Here is a 22,987-nt window from a genome sequence, read left to right as displayed (position 1 = left end):
TTATGTATTTGGCTCTATCCGCTACTGACACCGCTGTACAAGTTTTGATTCCTATTTGTTTGTCTCCATCCCATGGCCTTTTCCCGCAGAGGTGTCTTCTAGCACGGGTGTATGAACCTGTGTAATCAGTGTTGCAATGGGGGCAATGAAATTTAGTGGTTCGACCCCCTCTCCCTGTTTCAGGCTTCAGCCCTGTTAACATATTTCCACAATGGGGTTTGGTCTTGTTTAGTTTTTTGAGGGTCATGTTCACCCTCCTCCACCTCCTCCTCACCGAGGTTTTCACCAATTCGACTTTCTCAAGCTTCTTCATCCCCCTCTTCAGTTTGGCCCCTCTGTTTCCTACTCTCCAGCACCATAATAACCATAAAAGGGACCAAGAAAAGGAAAATGCCAAGAAATATAGCCAGGTCCATGGTGTTTGATGTTTGTAGGGTTTTTTCTTGAATCTCCAAATTAATTTAATTTATTGGGATTAATTAATTTAATTTATTAATTTAATTTAAATTCATGATTTTTAAACTCAATAAACTAAATTAAATTAACTAAATTACTACCTAATTAAATTAAACTAACTAAACTAACTAAATTACTAAGTTACTTACCTCTGCAGGCTTGCTCCTCGCTCCTAGGCACTTGCTCCTCGCTCCTCGACACTTGCTCCTCGCTTCTCCTTGCTCCTTTGCTCTTGCTCTCCAACAAACTCAACTCAATGAAGTGATAATGAAGTTTTTTTAGGCCCATTGGGCTTTTAAAACAATTTTTTTTTATTTAATTTTTTTTTGAGGTCCGCGGATTTTTTTTCCGTCGGATCGCTCCCGGCGCCGCTCGAAACGCTCCCGGAGCGATTTTTTATTCCCCGGGAGCGATCACTCCCCGATCGCTCCCAGGCTTAAAAATTCGCTCCTGGAGCGATGAAGCAACCGCTCCCTACAGCGCTCTCGAAAATGGCAGGGAGCGCAAATTTCTTTTTGGGAGCGCGCTCCCGAGCCGCTCCGGAGCGCGATTCGGGAGCGGATTCGGGGGGGCGCTCCCCCGCAACTATGGTTAAGACAATTGTCAAGCTTCTTAGTATTGAAGAGCAATTAAACCACCTAATAGGGAAATAGCAGAAACATGCTCTTGAGTTGCTTTTAACAAGAGCAAGTGGTGAAATGTACAACAGCCCACTTCAAAAGAGCATAAGCAAGGCTTGCAAGTTGCAGCAAATTGAGTTCACAATTACATGAGAGTAGAAGTGCAAGTAACAAGCAACCTAAGTTGCAAAAAACGCTGCAACGTCTAGAAGTTTCTGAAACAAGGACACCCCAAATGCATCCCCCGAAAAATGGAAACGTCAACCGAAACGCTATGTATATATATATATATATATATATGAGGCAATATTAAATAACACTTTATTTTGTAAGAAAATAAAGAATGAGACATATAAATGATATTTTAGAAGGAAATCCACATTTATAATAACTCCAACAGATGATTACATGATGCAAATATCCAAAATTAGCATTTATAGATCAGGCTTTACATAGAAGACTTCAAAATCAGCCTTTATATGTGAGGCTATATGTGCTAAAACTAAAATAAAACATGAGCTAAAGACAATTATGGCTACATTAGCATATCATTACTATTAATACTTCTCATCCTCATCAACAGAAATAGAACAAGATGCTTGGTCAGCGGAAGAGGCAACTCTACTAGTACTTCCACTTGCACTTGCATCACCACTGCCACAAATATCAAGAGCAGAAAGAGAGAGCTCTAAATCTGGACATTCTGCATCCACATCCCAATCTTTATGAGTTCCACTTATATATTCTTCACCCCTACGAGACACAAGGCGTAGGTTTGAATGGACAAATATGTGAAAATTCCTACAATCAAGGAACCCCTACTGCAGCAAAACTAAATTTACTTCTACTTGATTTTAATATACATTACCAAGTTATTTTCTGAAAAATACTAAAGTAAATTACTTCTGCAGCCTACACCAATTTAATTTGATTACATGACCAAAGAAACTGAGCAAAGAACAAGATACATAGGACACCGTTATTTTTGGGCAAAATAGTCCTCGAAAAACCCAATTCGGGAAAACCGGTGCAGAAGCTTTGAGGGTTTTATATTATTAAGTAGTTTTGAATACAATGTTGGATGCCGTCCCGACAATCTAGTTACAGAGAAAAATATAATGGCGGAAAACTGAGTGAGATTACCTCACTTCACCCGACAGTTTCTAGTTGATCCTGCAGCAGAACTGGCTAACACTGGCTATCTCTGCATTGGCCCTGTGTAGGCCCTGCGTCAGCTCTGCGTTGTCTCTTCTGCCTCCTAGAGCTTCTGCGTCAACCTTCCCCCGCTGTTCCGACAGCTCCCCGGCAAAATTCTGGATTTCTGCACGAGGGCAGCTTCTCCTTTGCGTTGGCTCTCCCTAGTTCAGCGTCAGGACTGCGTGGGCCCATACTAGCCCAGCGCCAGTCCCTCTAGGTGTTGCACTGCCTCCACTAGTGGCTCTCCGCCTCTTTGCCAGTATTCCTGAACTATCCCTACCCCTATATTGGAGAATGATCACTTAGTTCGAACTTTTCAGCTTCCTAGCCCCAAGAATTTTGAACTCTAGATCAATTCGTTCTCTCAGTGTGTGTTTCTAAATGAACCCCAAGCCTCCTTGTACTTTTCTCATTGAGACTTCAATGGTCGAGATTAAGTCTCTAATCAACGGCTAAGATTAAAAACTTGACTTGGTCCGTTTTCTAGAACATTCTCACCCATATTTTGATTAATACTTTAATTTTCCTAAGTTCAGACTTAAGAACTACATTAAAAATATTAATTATTTTAATAAAATACAATCTGGGTGGAATTTCACCAAACAGTTTCTAGGTTCTTTAGAACTCATGTGCCTTAGCCTCTCCACCAATTTCCATGGCTAGAGCACATCCGATGCTACCAAAAACTAACAATATACAAGGTCCTTTTCCTTCTGCGATCCCAAACCTGTTGTGCTTCACACTATGAATGAAACTGTAGGTGCTCCAATTTTGTTCTGTCGATGAGCATCTTGCCACTTGTGATAGAATACGAGCGGCAAGACTTTGCAAATGAACACCACTTGCCCCGTGACAAGCCCACCACTTAACCGGGTCCATGGTCCTCCTCTCACCCAAAGCTGATATGTCTGCAAAATCCTCTAATCCAACAACAAAACAGGGAAATTCTTGCCTTACATCAGTTTGTAAAGACGTTGGAAACAAACTCTGAAAGGCTTTCTTCATTCCATTGTCCACCTCATTTTCCCATCATTTTCAGCAATGAATTCTTCATCATGAAATTTTGGATTCAGAACATGTGCCAAAGTGTGTAATCAAGTGTTGAAGCTATTCCACCCAGTAACAATAATGGATGTCACTTCTTCAGCAAAATCAAAATCCACAAAACGAAGAGTGGGATCCTCTTGTGTAATAATTTCCACATTTTTTCAACCATGGTATCCATGCCATCATAAACCTCTCCTAGGAAAGATTTTTGTGTCTGCATCTCGGAGAAGATCAAATGCAGGTAATGTGAACTTGAGAAAGAAATACATCTTGTTCCACCAATCTTCATCAATCAACACCCTCATCACCATACTTCCCTTCTTTGAATTTGCCTGTCTCCACTCAACCCAAGTTGGACCCACCACCATACTTGATGCATTTTTAACTTCAACGAGGCGACGCAACATGGTGAAGTTTAAGGCATAGCTTGTCTCAGCAACTTTCAACAACTCCAATTTGGAGTATTCTCGATATATTGCTTGAGATTGGTGGTGGTTGGTGATGAATTTAATTAACTCCCTAGCCTGCCCTGTGACCTACTTAACCCATTTTGTTTTTGCCTCAATCTCTTCTGAAATCATATTCAAATTATGGACAATACAAAGAGTCCAAAATATGTGATTGTATCTACTCTCAACAATTAAGCCTTCAACTTTGCAAATAGGTGCCTTATTTGTGATAATTTGCACCACATTTTCTAGCCCTACTTTTTCATTAGCAGAAATTAAAATATCAACAATGAACTTACTATCCTTTACCTCACCTGAACAATCTTCTGCTTCGATGAACATGGCTCCTTTTGGTGATGATGCAATGACATTAATCAAAGGCCTGCGTCTTGTATCAATCCAACCATCTGAGATAATGGAAAGCCATGTACTACCCCATGAGTTACGAATTGGTTTCAAAACATCATCAAGAAGATGCCTCTCTTTCTTCAGCAAAATTGTTCTGACTTTTTCATAGTTTGGCCCCTCGTAACCTTGAGAGGATTTGTCAATCACTCTCACTAAATCCTGCCAATATGGGGATCAAACCACATTAAAAGGGATGCCACAAGCAAAGATGGCCCTTGTCACTCTTAAGTCAACTTCTTCTCTCCCTTGACTATCAAGCATTTTCACCAATTTGTTGTCTTGAACTGGAGTTAATGACTTGGATAATTCTGCTTCTAGTTCTAGTGCCCTCCTCTTTCTTGCTTCCTGAACAACCCTTGGCTCAATGCTATCAGTCATGCAAGGATTGGTAGTGCTAGTGTCAATTTTGTTTCTTTGATCCTTCATCCTTTGAGCACCATTGCTTTCTTGAATTTAGCCTCACCTCTAGATTTTTGGTATGTGCACAAACATCAATACCCTTTATCTCTTCATGCAAAATGTGAGCCTTCACTCTCGTGTATGAGCCCTTGAAGGTCTTTTCATTTTTGCATAAATTGCACTTCCATTCCCACGTACCACTGGAACCCATTTGCTTCACTTTGGTAACATACTTCCATAGAGGATAGTATTCTTGTTGCCTGGTTACTTGAGTGGATTTAGGGGCACTTGAAACACAACTTTGGGAAGCCATGAATGCTGCAAAATTAGAAAATGAAAAAACTTTCCCAACTAGTTGCTTCCCACGCCCTTCCTCTTGCTACCCACACCCTTTCTCTTGTTGTCCATGCTCCAAAACACAAATAAACTCCTTGGTGCTATAGGAAGCTCCTCTTGCAGAAGAATGTGTGAGAAATGAGCGAATGAAGTGTCTTTTTAAAGAAAAGAAGAGGCTCATAGGGTTTCTAGAGAATTCTATTTTTTTAATCTTCTAGAGAATTCTATTTTTTTAATCTTCTACAGAATTCTATTTGTAATTTTTTTATTAAATCTAGATAACAACGACATAAAAATTGTTTTATTAGTGTATTTGGGTGTTAGAAGGGGCCCACGCCATTCTTCAAGCCTTGAGCTGGCTGAAAAACTTTAAAAAAAAATGAAATCCACCTTTTGTCGCCCAAAATGTGACCTGTCGCGGTCGAAACAAGCCTGAAACGTCATCAACCATACTGTACGGCGTTTCGAAATTGTGAAACGTAGTACGGTATGGCTGGCAGCTTTTCGGGCCCATTTCAAGGCCATTTCAGCATTTAAGTTTGTCCCCGGTACTAGTACACCACTTTTCTAGGCATTTCTTGCAACATAGCAAGCAACCTTGCACTTTATTGCTTAGCCCACATAGAGAGAAGATGAAGGGTGGATGGTATGAGGAAGAAAGGATACAAGCTTGTAGGATGTTTGTGCAAGATAGAAAGTACATCGTAATGCAAAATCAGAAATCTGAACTATGGTGTATTGCATCTCAGTTATAATCAAAGTAGTGCAGCGTCAACATTGTATATTTCAGGGGTTGTTGATGACTAATGGGACATACACTCTCTTGGAAGTCAAGGACTTCAGAGGTATTATGGTGGCAGTTGACATCTACTATGACAGAGGTCCCCAGAAGTTAGACTAGAGGGAGATTATGAGTTAGTACCCTATCACATGGGAAACTTATGGGAGATTACTTCTAGCCAGGGTTGTAGCACAATTGGAGTGTTCGGGCATTGGGAGTGCTAGATTCCCTATTTGGCAATGGGATCCAGGTGGACTATCCCCTCGTATGGCAAGGCTTCACCAAGTAGGGGAGTACAATTGGAAGCCAGGAGACACAAGGATCAATAATATACTATTGACGGCGCAGGAGTATAGTGAAGCCTCCTTCAGATTCATTTGGGACCGAGGAATTGGTTCTAGCATACAAATTATGGATTCCATCTCATTAATGCAACAGGGATTCTTCGAATTCGTTTGGGATCTTGATATTGAGGTTAGAATTGCTTGGCGTCAACCAATTTCAGGAAAGGAGGTTGTAATGTCCCTTTTTTCGAGCATTGGGAATAGAAACTAACTCAATAGCCTAACCATTCCCATAGGCTGCAAATTAAAAAGTAATGATGTAATAATTGGGAATTAACTAATTAAAAGTGACTTGGGAAAAAGAATATTATAAGCCACTTTAATAAAAGAAGAAAAAGACCCATGGTATTCTAATAGTCCATGACTATTAAAGGAGATAAATGATGAGAGCTCACTCCTTGGGATTTATTTGGATTATTGTTTTGTTGTTGTTGAGTTGAGCTCTTGGAGCTTGTCTGGGTGAGAACCCATATTATGTAGAGGGTTAGTTTCAGTGGTAAGTGATCCACCCTAGTTGATTCCAATTAGGAGGAATTTTGGGATTGAGACATATACCCTAGCTACTCGAAAAAGGAGGGATCAAATCAGATTGGCTCATTGGGCTTAACATGGAGATTGCTAGGAGAGGTCAATTAGATCTCTCGTAGGTGTATAATGTTGGAGGAGTCATTGTAAGCCATACTGATATCTTGTTGGTGTTTTTAATAGGTTCTTAGAACCATATTTGGCATGTATTTTCAGATCCATATTTAATATAATAAGGCTGAGTCTTGTTGCATATGTCTCATGACTATTTTGAGTTGCAGCATTTCTGGGTTTTCATATTGCCTAAATTTCTGGTTGTGCCGATAATTTAGAGGTGCAAAGTGTGCAATTTGTTTGGTTTTAAACAAAGAAATTTATCATGGTTTTTTTTTTCCTGAAGCAAAATTCTGGAAACTTTAGTTAATTTATTTTTCGGGATAATATAGAGTTGTGCCATCATTCAACCTGAGTAGACCCTCCCACATCATTATGCATAGCACACACATCCTAAGGAACCAAAGGAAGACCTCTTTCCCCACCATACCTCGACTACAAGTAGGACCACAAAATCTGTTCCAAGCACTGAAATTGAGCCCTACTAGGAAACAACAAGATACATGATAAATGTGCAACACTTGTAGAATCTGACTAACCACTGTCAACTTCCTGACAAATGGAAGGTTCATATGATGCTGAACATGGAGCTGACTCTAAAGCCACTGCAGGTTCATATTTGGCATGTATTTTCAGATCCATATTTAATATAATAAGGCTGAGTCTTGTTGCATATGTCTCATGACTATTTTGAGTTGCAGCATTTCTGGGTTTTCATATTGCCAAAATTTACTGGTTGTGCTGATAATTTAGAGGTGCAAAGTGTGCAATTTGTTTGGTTTTAAACAAAGAAATTTATGGTGGTTTTTTTTTTCCTGAAGCAAAATTCTGGAAACTTTAGTCAATTTATTTTTCAGGATAATATAGAGTTGTGCCATCATTCAACCTGAGTAGACCCTCCCACATCATTGTGCATAACACACACATCCTAAGGAACCAAAGGAAGACCTCTTTCCCCACCATTCCTCGACTACAAGTAGGACCACAAAATCTGTTCCAAGCACTGAAATTGAGCCCTACTAGGAAACAAGAAGATACATGATAAATGTGCAACACTTGTAGAATCTGACTAACCACTGTCAACTTCCTGACAAATGGAAGGTTCATATGATGCTGAACATGGAGCTGACTCTAAAGCCACTGCAGATACCAATCCCACATAGCCACCAACAAGAGGCGACTCTTGTATCAGAAAATGTAGAAATAAAAATAATGTAGACAGTAAAAAGTGATAAACCCAATGAGTAAACACTAACAAGAACTAAAGATAGATATCTAATTATGCAATAGGAAGAGAAAAGGAGACAGCTACTACTCTGCATGAGAAGTAGAAATAGAAGTCAAAGAACAGTTATTTCCATCATATCAAAAGCTATCAATGTAATGCAAAGTCCAATAATTTCCTCTAGGAAATGTATGTGACTAAGTGAACCAAAATGGATAATCCTAGGGTGAGCTCAAGTGCAACTAGTAGCTGTCCTAATATCTATCCTCAAGATAAATATAGTAATGGATACCTAGCTACTCACTTGGTTGTGTGGGAAGCCTCACATCAAGCCTACTCGAGCAAGTACAACTCTGTGACCTCATGCTAGTGGGTGATTTCTCGATAAAATAGAAGGTTCTGCACTATCTCACTAAGATACTGCCCTCTGTGTAGATGGATGGAGTGCCTGTATGGAGCTTGACACCTCCAAACACAAGGATAGGATAGAATAAAGAAGTGACCGACCTAGTGGAACTTGGCTTCAATAAATCCCAATGGCCAGTCAATTGAGGTGATTTCTCGCTGAATAGAGAAACCCAAACACCACTGATCCAACTAGCAAATAAAGGTAGTGTCTTGGTATAAACAATGAAATCTACCTTGTTTAATATATGGGACCACTGAAGATGAAATTCTCCTCTAGCTCTGTCACATGGGGATGACACCATTAACATATCATATTCATCAGCAAGATGTGACGATTAGATTCAAGATGTAACTGATAAAAGCAACCCTTAGCTGACCAAGGAGAATTTTGAGGCAGTGTACCAAGGACACTGCATGTAGTCAAAGTAAACAATGAAATTATCCATTATTTGCAAAAAGATTAGGAAGTTCAGAGTATATGACTTGAATATACTGCCAGTATTATGACTTCTTTTATCACCCTTTCTTGATCTACCTTTTTGAAAGAAGGAGATTGCTAGGATTGTCTCAAATATTCCTAGGTCCCACGGACAAATCATTGCTCCGGAGAAACTTATCATTACCTGCAAAGAAGCCTAAGCCGAGCAGAAATCAAAACAAACATATGGTACAAAAACATGAGCTTGAGTTATTTATTAACCTTAATAACAGGAAAGTTTATGATTTTTTATAATGTGAATGCTTGATTATAGGAAAGCTTATGAATATACGTTTTACTGTTTTATGTCTAAATGATATTCTGAACATTATTTTTTCACATCTATGTCAAAATTCAAAAGATGATGAACATTATTTGAAAACACATTTTTCTTTTATAAAACAAGTTTACACTGTTTCCTGAGCTTTTCTAAGAGGTCTACCCTGAGTTTCATGCCCTGAGATTACTCCCTTCCTCCTGTTTTATGTTTCCTGTTTCCAACCCTTGCGAAGACGTCAAAGTATTCAAATCCAATGAATATTATCTCCAACATAAAAAATGGAATACTTGATTGATTTCTTAGCATAAATGTCAATGAAAATCTATCCATCAAAGATGACTCACCTTTATGATAACTGTATGTGCAGGCAAATTAACACCCCATGCTAAAGTTGCTGTACATACAAGCACCTATCAGCATAACCACAACACATTATCATTTATGCCTGGAGGTAGAAACCATGTTCTTCTGCATTTAGCAAGTACATTGTAACAAATGAGCAATAGTTTTAATCTAAACATTATATCTACTTTTAGCAGCAACCTGAATCATAGAACATAAACAGACATACTTTTAGCAATCCTCCAGAAAACAGACGCTCTGTAAGACTGCGATCTGCACGCAACATCCCAGCATGATGGATGCCAAAACCAGACTGGAACAATTCAATGAGTTCCCGATTTTTGGATTTATGCACCTCCTTCTGAAAACAAAACGAGTCACTCATAAGAATACTTAGCTGCCTCCTCAGCAAGAGTGTAGTAGGCCCAAAAATACCCAAATGAAACAACAATGACATCAAACAAGCATTTAACACCATACCTTTGTGATTCCATACTGGGGGTGTGTTTCATTTGAAAAGGAACCAACCTCATCATTTCTTTGGGCAAATTCAACCTAACATGCAGTATGGCAAAGCTTCAGGAAATTAGTTCACAGAAAATGAAAATTTTGACACATGCATGGAAACCAGTTTGCCCCACCATAAAAGTAAACCATTTATCCAGCCCACTTCTATTAAAATGCATCTTAACAGTGAAAAATTTAATGAACAAGTACATAAAAGCTATGTCACATGATTTGGGTTCAAACCATTTATCCAGCCCACTTCTATTAAAATGCATCTTAATAGTGAAAAATTTAATGAACAAGTACATCAAAGCTATGTCACATGATTCGGGTTCAAGTTCTAATTCAACAACGATTAAGTTTGATTCAGATTCAAATTTTCTATTAACATTCTGTAATGTTCCCAATAAATTGATTGCCTATGAAAGATGAAATAACCTATCTGACCCCTTAGGCTATAGTCTTGATAAAGGGGTAAAAAAACCCAATTTTTCCAATGTCGGGGCAACATTGGGCAAATATTGGGTCGGCTGGGGCAAAAGAGCCCAAAATTGGGGGTTGCTTATACAACCCTTCAAATATGGAAGCCCATGGAGAAAACTATAAATTCAAGTGAGTTAGACTTCATTTGATCAGGGAATTGGAATTGAATTTGGAATTGAATTATCTCTGTTTGTTTTAGCCTACGGCTCTAAGAGTTTTAAGACCCCTTCTCTTCTACTAATTTCGGTGGTTAAAGATTCCATCCTAGTTAGTAACTTTAATTTTTATCTTTCCTAGTCTGTTCTGGCACAACAGAGAGACTATCTAAATGAAGGAACGGATTCTGCGGGGGAACATTGAAGGAAAAAGTAAGATTGAACTCGTTTGAGGCTAGAAGAACTCTTTGGAAGGCAATCAAAATTTCTCTGAGGCAGATAAATGAAGTTTACTGAAACAGCCGAGGCCTCCTGTAGCTGCAGGTCGAAGTCTGAGGCACCCGAAAGTCCATCTGAGGCAGGCAGCCCAAATTCCCTGAGGCAGGGTAAAACCCTGGGAGTTTGATATTGTGATATTCTGAACCAGATCACGCATTTTTTGAAGGTGCACAACATCATTCGATACTCTTGTGGAAGATACAAAGAATTTCTAAGGCCATTTCTACAGACCTGAAGTCCTGAAGGATAATTTGGCTCCCGTAAAAGAGCGGAGACGTTACCTAAGGGAATACGAAGGTTAAAGGTTGCAACAGACCCGAAATTTGTTGAGAAGATCCAGGAACACTTAAGTAGAAAATTCAGGAGTTTCTGAAAATAATTCGAGGGCAAAAAGGAGTACATTCCTGAGGCAATCTGGGCATTCTTGCAGACAGAACCCGCATAGGGTTTTACAAGTCTGCGGGTTGACCTAGAGTAATTCAAATATGTGGTTAGGATTATGTTGCACTGTTGAATTTATTCTGCTCTGTTTGGAACTATAATTATTGAAACTGCATTAAACTGTTTGTGGCTTTGTTGGTTGGTTAAATTATAGCATTATAATGATTGGTTTATTACATTGTTGAGAAAGCCAGCACTATTTATTGAAGGTTATGTTATTTGTATTGAATAAACTGTTTGTACAAGAAGGAATTTTGTTGAAACCCTAGCTACCTAAGAATAGCAGAAAAAAATCTCCTTACAATACTACAGTGGTATCAGAGCTGTACGTCCTGCCAGCCTGAGGGATTGCGATGAGATCTAGTTGTTGGGTAAGTGACCAGCACTATTTCACACCAGAGTGATGACTTATCCCAAAGCAGTCATGAAGGACTGAAAGGAATTTTGGTTTAATCCTATCACTGATCTTCATAAGTATCCAGCCATAAAACACGTGTTTAAAGAGGAGAAGGCGCACCTGTGAGATCAGTTGCACTGAGATCACCTGAGCCCGAGTACATGGCTACTAGCCTGGCAGCTTGCAAGGCCATATGATTGAGGATGCTACTTGTTGGGTTGTTCAGTCAGAAGTTGGAGCCCACAGTCATACACTCTGATAATCAGAGCTGCATCAAGCTCTTTGAAAATCCAGTGTTTCATGACTGATGCAGGAGCATCTAACCTAGGGTTGAATGTTTACTAAAGGAGTTAGATTCATAAGTTAAAATTTAATTATTTAATGTATTTTTCCTATAGTTTTAGGAGAGAATGAGAATTATTGTAAATAGGAGAAAGTTCGAGAGTATTTTGGAAGAGTTGAGAGATTTGAGGGTTAGTTATATCTTATCTAGAGATAATGGATTCGACAAGAGTTTTTACGGATCATGAGAGATATTGCGGGAGTTTGTTTATGATCTAGAACCTACTTTGGGTTCAGATCCACTTGTATAAATCTAGGTGAGCCATGAGGCATGTAAAAAAAGAAGAGTGAGGAATGAGAGGCCAATGAGAGGCCATTAGTTCTCTTGTAAATATCTTATTTCTTTAATTAATTATTTCTCAGATTTTATGTGCATACCTATTGTGTGGATTTTAGAGTTTTATGTTGTGTGTTAAATTTTAAGTTGCAGGCCCTAGCCTACGACATCAATGACTGTTACAAGAACATCGAGATCTGGTACCACCATAATAGAGATTATGTTCAGAGGAGTATAGTCAGACTCCAGTACATGCCTACAAAGGAGTAGACAACAAATATGTTGACCAAGGTATACTTTAGAGATAAACTGGGTGTAGTACAGAACACCTTCCTCTCTAAGAGGGCGTGTTACATGGAGTTAGAGGAGGAAGGGTTCAACTAAATTTAGTAGGGGTAATAAATTTGGCAGAGTAACCTGTTACCCACCACCTGTACGTAGTGTATATAGGAGAAAATTTTCTACTAGATGGTCCTCAGTCGGCAGCCCCTTGCAGCCACCAGATAGCTCGATGTGCCACTGTCTCTGCCACCTGAGCCAGCCATGTGGTCCCTCGCCCACTTGTTATGATTGTATGTTTGAAGGTGGGCCTCCCAACTCCAAAGGTATGGCTTTTCATTGGTATAGTCGAGTAATTTTCCTTACTTGTCATGGGCACTTTTGGGCATGGATTGGTGGGGGGATTCGGCGGAAAGAGTGGGCTAGGTTTGTACTCTTGTCTCAACTACCTGATTTCGTGGTTAGTCTTGTATCCTAGTCCCATGGGATCTCCTTGATTGGTCATTAGCTTTAGGGTTGGCACTACATGGCAAATCCCAATTTTGGTTGCATCATCCTGCTTCCTGACACCATATACATCACTCCCTTCCACTCATTTAGGCCCCATTCATCTCTTTTCCCATCCGGATCCACATGTGTCCACTAGGTCCACATAGGGTTATCCTCCCCCCCCCCACACCTTGGGTTGAGCCTCGAAGGATGCCCGGAGGTTGATGCAGCGAAAAAGAAAAGAAAAAGCATCATTTCGCCACTCTCAACAAGAAATGTACCACAAAATGAAAAAAATGGTCGAGACATTCAAATTTAGCACGTGGGCCAAAGCCAAACATGAGCACTACCCCTTATCCATGGGCATCACCCTGGTTCTTATGGGCCCTATATGAGCCCCCTCCATCAATTAAGAACCCATGAATGTCCCAACCCCTAGTGGGTAATGAACCGCCCCACCTTAAGGGGGTATCCACTGCTATATACTACACATAATGCTCTCATCCCCTAGAGCGTCGAGCAGTTATCAAGAAAAATCAATCAAAGGCAAATGGCATACGAAGAAGGGTTGAAAAAAATTGGTCAAGTTAACTCATGTACCACGATTTGCTCTCTCCTACACTCATATACCCAGGTGTGGACTTCCCCTATTATAGCTACCCTTGTACCATAACATGTGGTCTGGATGATTCCCCTAATCCCCAATGCATTCCATTACTTTATCATTTGCCACCTACCACTTGAGGGATGTACCTTAGACATGTCACCCCCTTTAAAGGATGAAACCACCTAATAGGGTCCTTGTTTAACCCCCTTACTGAGCCTAGAAACACTTGTACATTCCAAAGCCTGCTATGGAAGGGCATGCCACCCTAAAGTGACCCATTGGTTCCATGACTTGTAAGCTCTTTTACTTGATTATTCTAATGGCATTGTATTGGAGGACAAGGGGACGCATTGGATCTTATGCAGGATTGCAAGTGGGTCTCCATTTGGGGCTTGGTTTCCCTATACAAGTTTTGGCCCTCTAGAGGGCCAAATTGGCACTTATAGGGTGAGCGTTGAGAGCCATGGGCCTCCACCATAGCAGAGAGTACTTCATGGATCCCCAATACCACTCATTGATTGCTCGTGTTCCACCTTTTGGATGAGGATGATGCACCTGGTTCACCATGCCCAGTCGGCTCCACACTTGCACCATACACTTGGCAAATGTTCCAAGGTCTAGAGGATGTCTCCCGCTGCAGAGGGAGGGCTTGCATCATCATCCTAGCCCTTACAGATGGTCTACAGGCAATTTCGATCCACTTGAAGACCCATGAGGATGTGCTTGTGCCCCCACATCTCACATGGGGACACCACAGGTTTTTTCTTGGAAAACAAGGGCCCAGCCCATTGTCCACTATGTTGGGAGTCCAGTTTCTCATCATGGCACCCTTTGGACTTCATTAGGCCTCCTCAAAGGCCGAACGACTCACTATATTGACCATTCTGCCCTTTTGAGAGGTTTATTCTGATGTTATTGCGCTGTCTTGGTGGGCTTGTAACCAAGGAATGTTATTGTAGCACATTATTTTATTATTTGGGGCTCAATTAGGCCATATTAGGCAAATCGACTCATTAGTGATTGTATAAATACAAGTGAAGTGATTCATTTTCATCATCATCACTTGGATTGGATTAGTATCTCTTATGATATTTTCGTACTTTTTGTTGGGATGAATTTTTGGAGCTTTTCTTGATGCACTATGAGATTTGGATTTCGTTACTGTCTTTGGAGCTCCTCTAATGCGAAGTTGATAAACGGATATACTCTCTCTCTCATGTAAGTAGAAACTTCGATGTTATTCTTGTTATCTTACTGGTTAACTGCATGTATGTTGTTATCTTTATTCTTGTATGGGTTAAATGTAATGTGAAATTCCTTTGGGACTTTGAATAAGTGATTAAATGTGTGTGTTGACCTTTGATGGATTGGGCGAATGTTCATAGAGGCACCTCTTAGGTTAAAGACCTCAAAACTTTGTCTCCTTCGCAAATTTGAAGTATAAATCTATAGTGATCTATTTGTTGCCCTTGGAGAAGCTAGCAAAGATCAATTAGGGCTCCTTAGTTCACAAAATTCCATGATCTATGTGTATCTTGACTCCATTAAGCCCAAGCAATAAGGCACTAATCCTCATATCCCTTTGGTGGTCAAATTTCTCTCTTTTCCTCACATTTCCAATTTCTAGGCCTAACCCTAGAGGATCACCTAGGGCATCAAGAAAAATCTTTTGTAGCCATCCAAACACCTTGAAAATTGGCCCATAACTGCACTGGGTTCTTCTCAAGGGGTCCTCCAAATTTCAAGCAATTCCGATGGTGGAATCTCGAGATATCACAAGCCCTGGCTCAAGGATCATTTCTCTCCCTAAGCTGATTTAGGTTAGTGTCCTCATTTGGATCATTGCATTCAAATTCAAATCTCAAAATGAAATTAGTCCTTTGCTCCTATTCTCCTCCCCAATTACGTCAAGCCCCTCTTTGAGTGATCAACTCCATACACTTGATCTAGTTTGGGTCTACTTGGTCTCGTGTGGTCTCGCACCCTGTTTACACCATTTTCACAAAGATCACATAAAATCCAAGTCTCCACAAAGATTTCTAGGTCTAGGAGCCTTCTTGACAAGACATACTCTCAAACCTTAGCCCTAAAGGATCCTCTCAACCCCTCCTAGAGAGCCTATCATCTTGTTTCTAAAGCAAGTATCCTATATAATTGAGTCTCTCTTGTGAATAGGCCTAGGAATCACTTCCTCATCTTATCATTGACTATATTTTCTCATGATTCCTCATACGCCGGGACTCCTCCCGTCGATGAAAATCCATAAAGAGCAGGGAGCTTTCGTTGAAGTGACAGTGGGTTATCACTCCATTGTTGCCCCTTGACCTAGTAGTCTCTATAAGATCCCCCCTTGGGACCCCTACTAGTTTGAGCAGTAATAGGACCCACATGTGGGCCTAAGGTGCAAATTCACTTTTTCTCATCATTTTGACATAGGAAAATTTTAATTTTCTTACAGTCAAAAAGTGAAATAATCTCACCCATCCATTGAGATTTAATCTCAACCATTCATGTAGATGGTGGGCCCAGGTCGACTTCAAAGGGTGGAAAAAGGCAAAAACTTGGCTGATTATGCACTAGACAGCTTGTGTGTCAAGCTTAAGCAAAGAGAAGGGTCTTTAGTTCAACGCCTAGGGTTATCAGATCAATGCACTAAGGAAGAAAGAGAAGTCGAATAGCCTCAAAGTAATTTCCAGCAAGCGTACACTTCAGTCAGGGCTGCATTCAGTTGCGCAAAAGGGTCGTGCAGTCGTGTGCAAGTCTGTAGAGTGCACATTCAAGGACACCGAGTAGAAGATAAGTGTGCAGTCCAGTTGTGTCGTGGGTTAGCAGAGTGAAGGGACGTTTTCCCTCATACTTGTAATCAAATTCTAAATATTTTGCTGAGCATAATAAGAAGAACACGCAAGTTTGTAGGTTTTCCCTAGTTGGGGTTTCCTAGGTAAAATTTCTAGTGTTAAATTTGTGAATGTGCTTGTATCTTCAATTTGTTTTTCCACTGCAAATAGTTAAGTTAGGAAACTTAGTATATTTGATGAATGAATTTTGAAAGCTCAGCTTCAGCGCATTCATTTTAAAAATTCCATTAAATTAGTTGTTGGGTTTTAAAAGTCTAACACTTCAAGGTAACGTTCTATAGTGTTATTTTTTTCTTGTACAAAAAAGTTAAAAACCTTTTCTTCGTATTTAGGATAAGGATCTTAGTGTTTCCATCCAGTGTGAATCCAGAATAATGTCACCTTGATTGCTCCATAGGGATTGAGCAAAGAATTGTGATATAAACGTATAATCCCCAATGTTTAAATGTAAATCAGTTATGCCATATTGTTTTGTGTCCCAGTGGTCTAATTTTTCAATTACATTTGACTCAGTAATCACCAACTGATTTGCAAGATTATGGTTTATATAATTTTCATTTTCGGCGAGAGATAGAAATAGTAATATTTTTTCCTGCAAGTGTTCTAATTGAGATATATGAAAATCCCTTAATCCCTTGAAATATGTGTCCGTGATTTCATGACTTATGAATATAGTGGCAGCCTAACATGGCTCTAACCAGGTGATCAAAAAATGTGGCTTTGGTATCAATGTAACGAATAGAGTTCGTACTTGGCGGATATTCAAAATCTCTGGAATATGTAAATATCCATTATAGGAAAAATAATATATTTATATAAGAAATGTTGAATGTACAAGGAATATGATATGATATGTTACAAATTAGGGCCCTGCTTATATACTAGGCAAGGTGACCCTTCATGAATAGTCATGTCCTTAGAGACATGCCTCTTCCGTATATTAATCGTAATTAACTATTAATTATTAATTATTTATGTTCATAACACCAAGTTTATTAGACTACATTTTGGAATAAAGAAGAAAAGATTGTAAATTTCACTAAGTCTCTTGTTAAAGTCTTGCAAATGGTGGACTGGAATAACAATGGGTTAGTTTTGTGATGCCATATAGGCAAAAGAGGCAATCAATGCTTATCAAAGATCGAATAAGAAGCTCCATTGACCTATACATCCAGCTAGGTATTTCTTAAACCCAAATTACCATTATAAAATAAATTTTTCAACACGGTCAAAGATTGATTATATCACTACATTGAGTGCATGGTCAACAATAAGACAAGCACAACACTATATCAAAAAATTTAAGAGATTACAATGAAAGTGTTGGTCCTTTTCGTCAAGAGTTGGCTATTCAATAATCAACCAAAACCCAACTAGGTAACCCATTTTAAAGTTTTCAAGTTATATAGCTCATTATTCTAGATTCTAGAAACTAAAATTCTAAATATGAAGTGCATTAGATTAACATTGACTCATTTCTCAAATCTTCTAACTTTGTCTTTAAATCTTATCACAACTTATTGGTGCAACAAAATCAATTCCATTGCCATGGATTGCATAGATTTACCCTTGAAATTCTTAGGCAAACATGTGGTGCAATTGGAGTATGTTTAAGTCAATACACATAAAAAGAGAAATTGCTTAGAAAACAATGGTTGAATGATCTGGTCTTCAAATAATACAACCTTCAATTAAGGCACAACTAGCTAAGCAACAATTGAGGCTCAACGTAATCGAGTGCACTACCAGTAGCAATGGCAAGGGACCAAATGTGAAGGAAGAACAAGAGAATATCACTCTAGCAAGAAAGGCAAAGCAAAAAAGGGTCCCAGCAAGGGTCAAGACCTGAAAGGAGAAAAGAAGAAGGACCTGTCAAAGGTCAAATGTTTTGATTGTGGTGAATTCGGACACTATGTCAACCAATGTCTTAATCGTAAGAAGGACAAGAAGGGGAAGCAAACAGTTGCTTCAATAGAGATTGAGGATTTATCTTCCAGACTGGAGGAATTCACACTTATAGCAGCAATATCCTCGGGAGGAGGAGGAGTATGACACTCCAATATATCAGATTGGGTAGGGTCTGAGGATGGAACAACAACGAGATTTGGATCATAGCCAAGGAAGGCTTCATCAGTAGATCTAATCCAATTGTAGTATATGATTCCTCAGTTGGACCATTATCCTTGCTACAAGAGCCCAAAAATTAAAGTAGCAGTAAGATCGAGACTCACTATTGCAGTTATAGCAACAACAATAGCATGGTGGACAATAGCATGAGTAGTGCAACAATAGCATGGTGGACAGTAATTGTCGAAGGAATTTCTTCAAAGGATTTCCAATTTCTCAATGGGAGAGGGAGATCGATTTTATCTGCAAAAGAGGAGTACGAGTTGCTCCAGGAAGGATGCAATCTCTCCAGAAGTGTGAGTTGGTTGAGGCAAAGTGAGTTGCCAAGGCAAAGAGAAACTTTGCCAAATCAGATCAATTTGTAGAGGAGAAGCAATTCCTATTTTGTGTCTCGATTTTCCAATGGAGGTCATGTTTATTTCCAATAGTGCGGGTTTGCCAGACGAGACGCAGTAAATTGTCAGAACGTAGTTGCCGAGTTGGTTTAGGGTCTCATAAGGACGCTGAATTGATTTAGAGGGGACAAGTTGCTTCCAGGAGAGAAGATCAACTAGCAAAAGTGAAGAAATGAAATTTGCTAAAGGTTTGCTAATTTACAGCAACCAGTTGAAATAGTTTCCAATAACATTTGTGGACACCAACAGTGAAGATCAATTAGACTACAGCATGTTCCCGCGGATCAGCGGGTTGTAGATATTCTCACAAAGGCCTTCTTCACTGAGACAAAGGGTTTGTCTTCTTCAGGGACAAGATGGGAGTAGTGGAGAACACCTTCCTTGCTAGGAGGGAGTGTTAATTTTTGGTAGTAGCAGACAAGTGTTCTAGTCTCTATGGTGTCAAAGAGGCTAAGGAAAACAAGATCTCCATAACCCACAAAAGTTTTCGTAAGAAATGCCTTAGAAACACCTCAATTAGATTAATTGGCCAATAATTAAAATTTACCTAAGTCTAACTTAGGAAAACTAGTTAATTAAATCAAATTAATTGAGCAAAATTAATTTTGCTCTAGAGACTTCCGGAAAACTCACTTGATGGCGTCAAAATGATCTTAGCCATCGATTGTAATTAGATCATGGTCGTTGATTGCTCAACGAGAGATTATAAGAGCAAGTCAATGGGATTTGGACAGACACAGTCGACACACAAGACAAAAGATATTCAAGCAATTTGACTTACCCAGTTGCAGTGATTCAGCAAGGGTACACTTGAAGCAGAGGGAGACACAAGCAGTGGGGTTTTCAGTAGTGAGAAATTCTAGAGAAATTCTTCAAGAGTTTTCTAGCATCCTAGTGTTAGGAAAGGAGGTCGAGTTTTCCAGCAGAGCAAGTCGAAGTAGGCAGTGTGAATTTCCAGTGTGAGTTAGCCAGACAGCTAATGAATATTTTAAAGGCAACAGTTCGATCTCCAGTCCAAGGATGTGATCCGGAGAAAGTGCGAGTTGTCTCAAAGAGCATGAGCAGGCAATGAGATTGTCGAAACAAATTTTCGAAGGTTGTGCAAATCTTCCAGAGTCACCAATGTGCATTTCTATCCAACAGTGCAAATTGGTTGTAGGAGTGCGAGTTGGCTAGAGGAAGCTGAATTGATTTGCTGGAGGGATAAGGGATTTCCCAGTTATTTTTCCAGTGGACATAAAATTGTCGGAAGCTTTGCCAAATGCCAATAAATAGGCAAGCAATTGTATTCTCTATTTTGTTGAAGAAAAATATAAACCCTCATCTGTTGCATAGGTTTCCCCCACATTGGGGTTTTCCAAGGTCGATTGTCCAAAAATATTGGTGACCAAATTTATGTCTGCACATTATTTTCTTAGTTCCATTAATTAATTTATGTGTGTGCAATATCTAGATCTAGGGTTTTAGATCTCCTGACCCTATGAAATAATAATAATTTCTTTTTAGATTTTAAACCCCTTCTTGGGTCCAAAACCCCATTGCTTGGGTATTTCACCCACAAAACCTTTGTGGTCCATTTTCTCCCAAACCCAGTGCCCCAGGGCTGTGGGAGTACCTCCCAAGCTACACAAATCTGTTGGAAATACTGAGAGGGGGGGTGAATCAGTATTTCTTACTATTTTTTTTTTTATTGTTCTAGTGATTGCCAAAAGCATATATAGATTTGTATATGTATACACAGAACGCAAAAATCAACAGCTGGAATAAATGCTTTTATTAAAACTCAAGACAGTGCAATGAAATAAATACAATATAAGTATATATCTGATTGTGAATAGTTGCCAAGCTCCAACTTGGACTTCAGTGAGGCTCCAACCTCCAGAGCACCAACTCTGTTTAGCAGTGGTTCTGCACTTAGGAGCACTTACCCCTAATGACTTTAGTCCTGTTCAGTTCTGAGGCTCCAACCTCTTGGGCTCCAACCCAACTTTGGTATACACTGGTATGCTACTACCTAAGTCACAGGACACGTCCTCCAAGGTCCCGTGTCCCGTATTTTACGTGTCAGACACGAAAACGGCCCTAAAACGTCTCAAAAACGTTTTTCATCGTGTCCTGTAAAATGTAAAACGTACTCGCCGGTTTTCGTCGTGTCCCGCATCTGGAAAACGCGTATTCTGTTGATAGAAAACATTGCGTGCCTAAGCTGCAATTTTTTTTGAAAGAAACAAATAATTTTTGAGTGGGGCAGCTTAATGATCAAGTCTAGGCCCAGTACTGATATGCTATTCATGGTAATGTTAAATTCTTAAAAGTAAAAGTGACATTCTCCTTAATCTTCATTTTCATCCTTTTACTTAAATTTTTAACATTACCATGAAATGACTCAGGATGTTTGAGAGTGGTTCCGGCCTCATTGGATTTCATATGGAGAAAGTAGAATTTTAGATTTCATTCAAAATGCAGTAGACTTATCAGTTTTTCAGGATTTCAGGATTGGGAGATTGTAATGTTTCCAGGTGACACCACCTGCCTGGGTTACCCCTGCCACTAGTAGAGGACGTGGTCTACCTCCTATAGCTCCTACTTCTAGTTCTTCAGCTTCTAGAGACTAGCAAACTCCACTGCCAACTCCACCAGCACCAGCATCTACATCTAGAGGGAAAGGGAAAGCTGTGGCATTTTCTCGCAAGAGGGGCAAAGGAAATCAATAGGATTAGAATTTAGTTATTTTCTTCATTTTATTGTATATGACATTATGACATGATGAGATACATTATTATATTTTTTGTTGATATTTTTGAGGCTGAGTTGGGACTCAGGAGTCAAGACTTACTATTCAGGACATGATTCAATGTTATGTGTCATTTTAGCACTAGAAATGATATTAAACATCTTATATATTAGTTCTTTTATATGTGTCAATGTATTTATTTTATGTTGTAGATGGTTTAGATATTAAAAAAATTGCATATTTTTGTACCAAACAATTTTTTCCCGATTATTTTCAATTGTTTCTCGATAATTACGATTTTTTCTTATTTTTTCCTCGCGCCGATATTATCCTATAATGATTAATGCAACATTGTTGTAAACAATAAACAGTGATACATTTTGATTTTGATGACTTAATGGAAAATTTGCATTTTATGGTTTTAATACCTAAGTTCTAAATTTATAGTTAGTAGTAAGTACTTAGTAGTTTCTTATGTGCTTGTAAGTTGTACATGAACAATGAACATTGAATATTCAAGAATCAAGACCAAGCATATCACATTCTAATTTCTAAATAGTAAATTTTGATTCTATTTTTTGTTTAAAGTGAACTATGAACTTTGAGAAGTAATTATATTTTAATTTGATTAGATAAGCTGCAACCTGCAATTTAATATGGATAAAAAACTATATTTCGATATATATATATATATATATATATCTATATATAAAACGTGTCCTCTGTGTCCTGTTTCTAGGTCGCTGCGTTTCGTATTGAATACTCGTATTTACGTGTCCTCCGTGTCGCATGTCCTCGTGTTATGTGACTTAGGCTACTACACTCTATTCAGCTTCCGCTGCTTCTGCTGCCCCTTTTGCTTCTGCTACTTACACTATCTCATACTCAGGTTATTCATCACAACAACAGCAGCTGCATCAAGACAATTTTCTGTTATATAAGCCTGATATGCTGACCTTTTGCTTCCTCCTTGCTCGCTTCAGCTTCAGCTTCCTCAACACTCGCTTGACCTTCTGGCTTCCCTCTTCCATTCGATTTAGCTTCCTCTGTGCTCTGCAAGTTTTCTGACTTCCTAAGGACACGTGGATTCTTTAGAGAGGTCTAAATAATCCACGGAGAACACGCCTTCCCGGTGACGACTATAACAACGCTCCTTTAACAATGATGATGGGCATACACAGAGCTCTGCTTCATTTAATGGATTGCCA

At 39.2% G+C, this 22,987-nt stretch overlaps 1 protein-coding gene across 2 annotated transcripts in view; it reads right to left on the bottom strand.

Moving 5' to 3' along the window:
• Nucleotides 1–22,987, bottom strand: part of LOC149141562 (U5 small nuclear ribonucleoprotein helicase) — a 446,214-nt gene that overhangs the window by 290,024 nt on the left and 133,203 nt on the right. For both annotated transcript variants that reach the window (XM_089450021.1, XM_089450020.1), the window contains 3 exons: nucleotides 9,890–9,964; nucleotides 9,639–9,770; nucleotides 9,412–9,477 (listed from right to left, as the gene is read on the bottom strand). In XM_089450021.1, the coding sequence (XP_089306147.1) occupies nucleotides 9,412–9,477; nucleotides 9,639–9,770; nucleotides 9,890–9,964 (273 nt within the window). The remainder of the gene's footprint in view (nucleotides 1–9,411; nucleotides 9,478–9,638; nucleotides 9,771–9,889; nucleotides 9,965–22,987) is intronic.

This window comes from Pinus tabuliformis, chromosome X (assembly GCF_031772625.1).
Source record: "Pinus tabuliformis cultivar Carrire ecotype Pingquan chromosome X, CPIR1, whole genome shotgun sequence".
NCBI lineage: Eukaryota > Viridiplantae > Streptophyta > Pinopsida > Pinales > Pinaceae > Pinus > Pinus tabuliformis.
The sequence above is the reverse complement of the archived record's forward strand: the minus strand, read 5'-3'. Positions and strand labels throughout refer to the sequence as shown.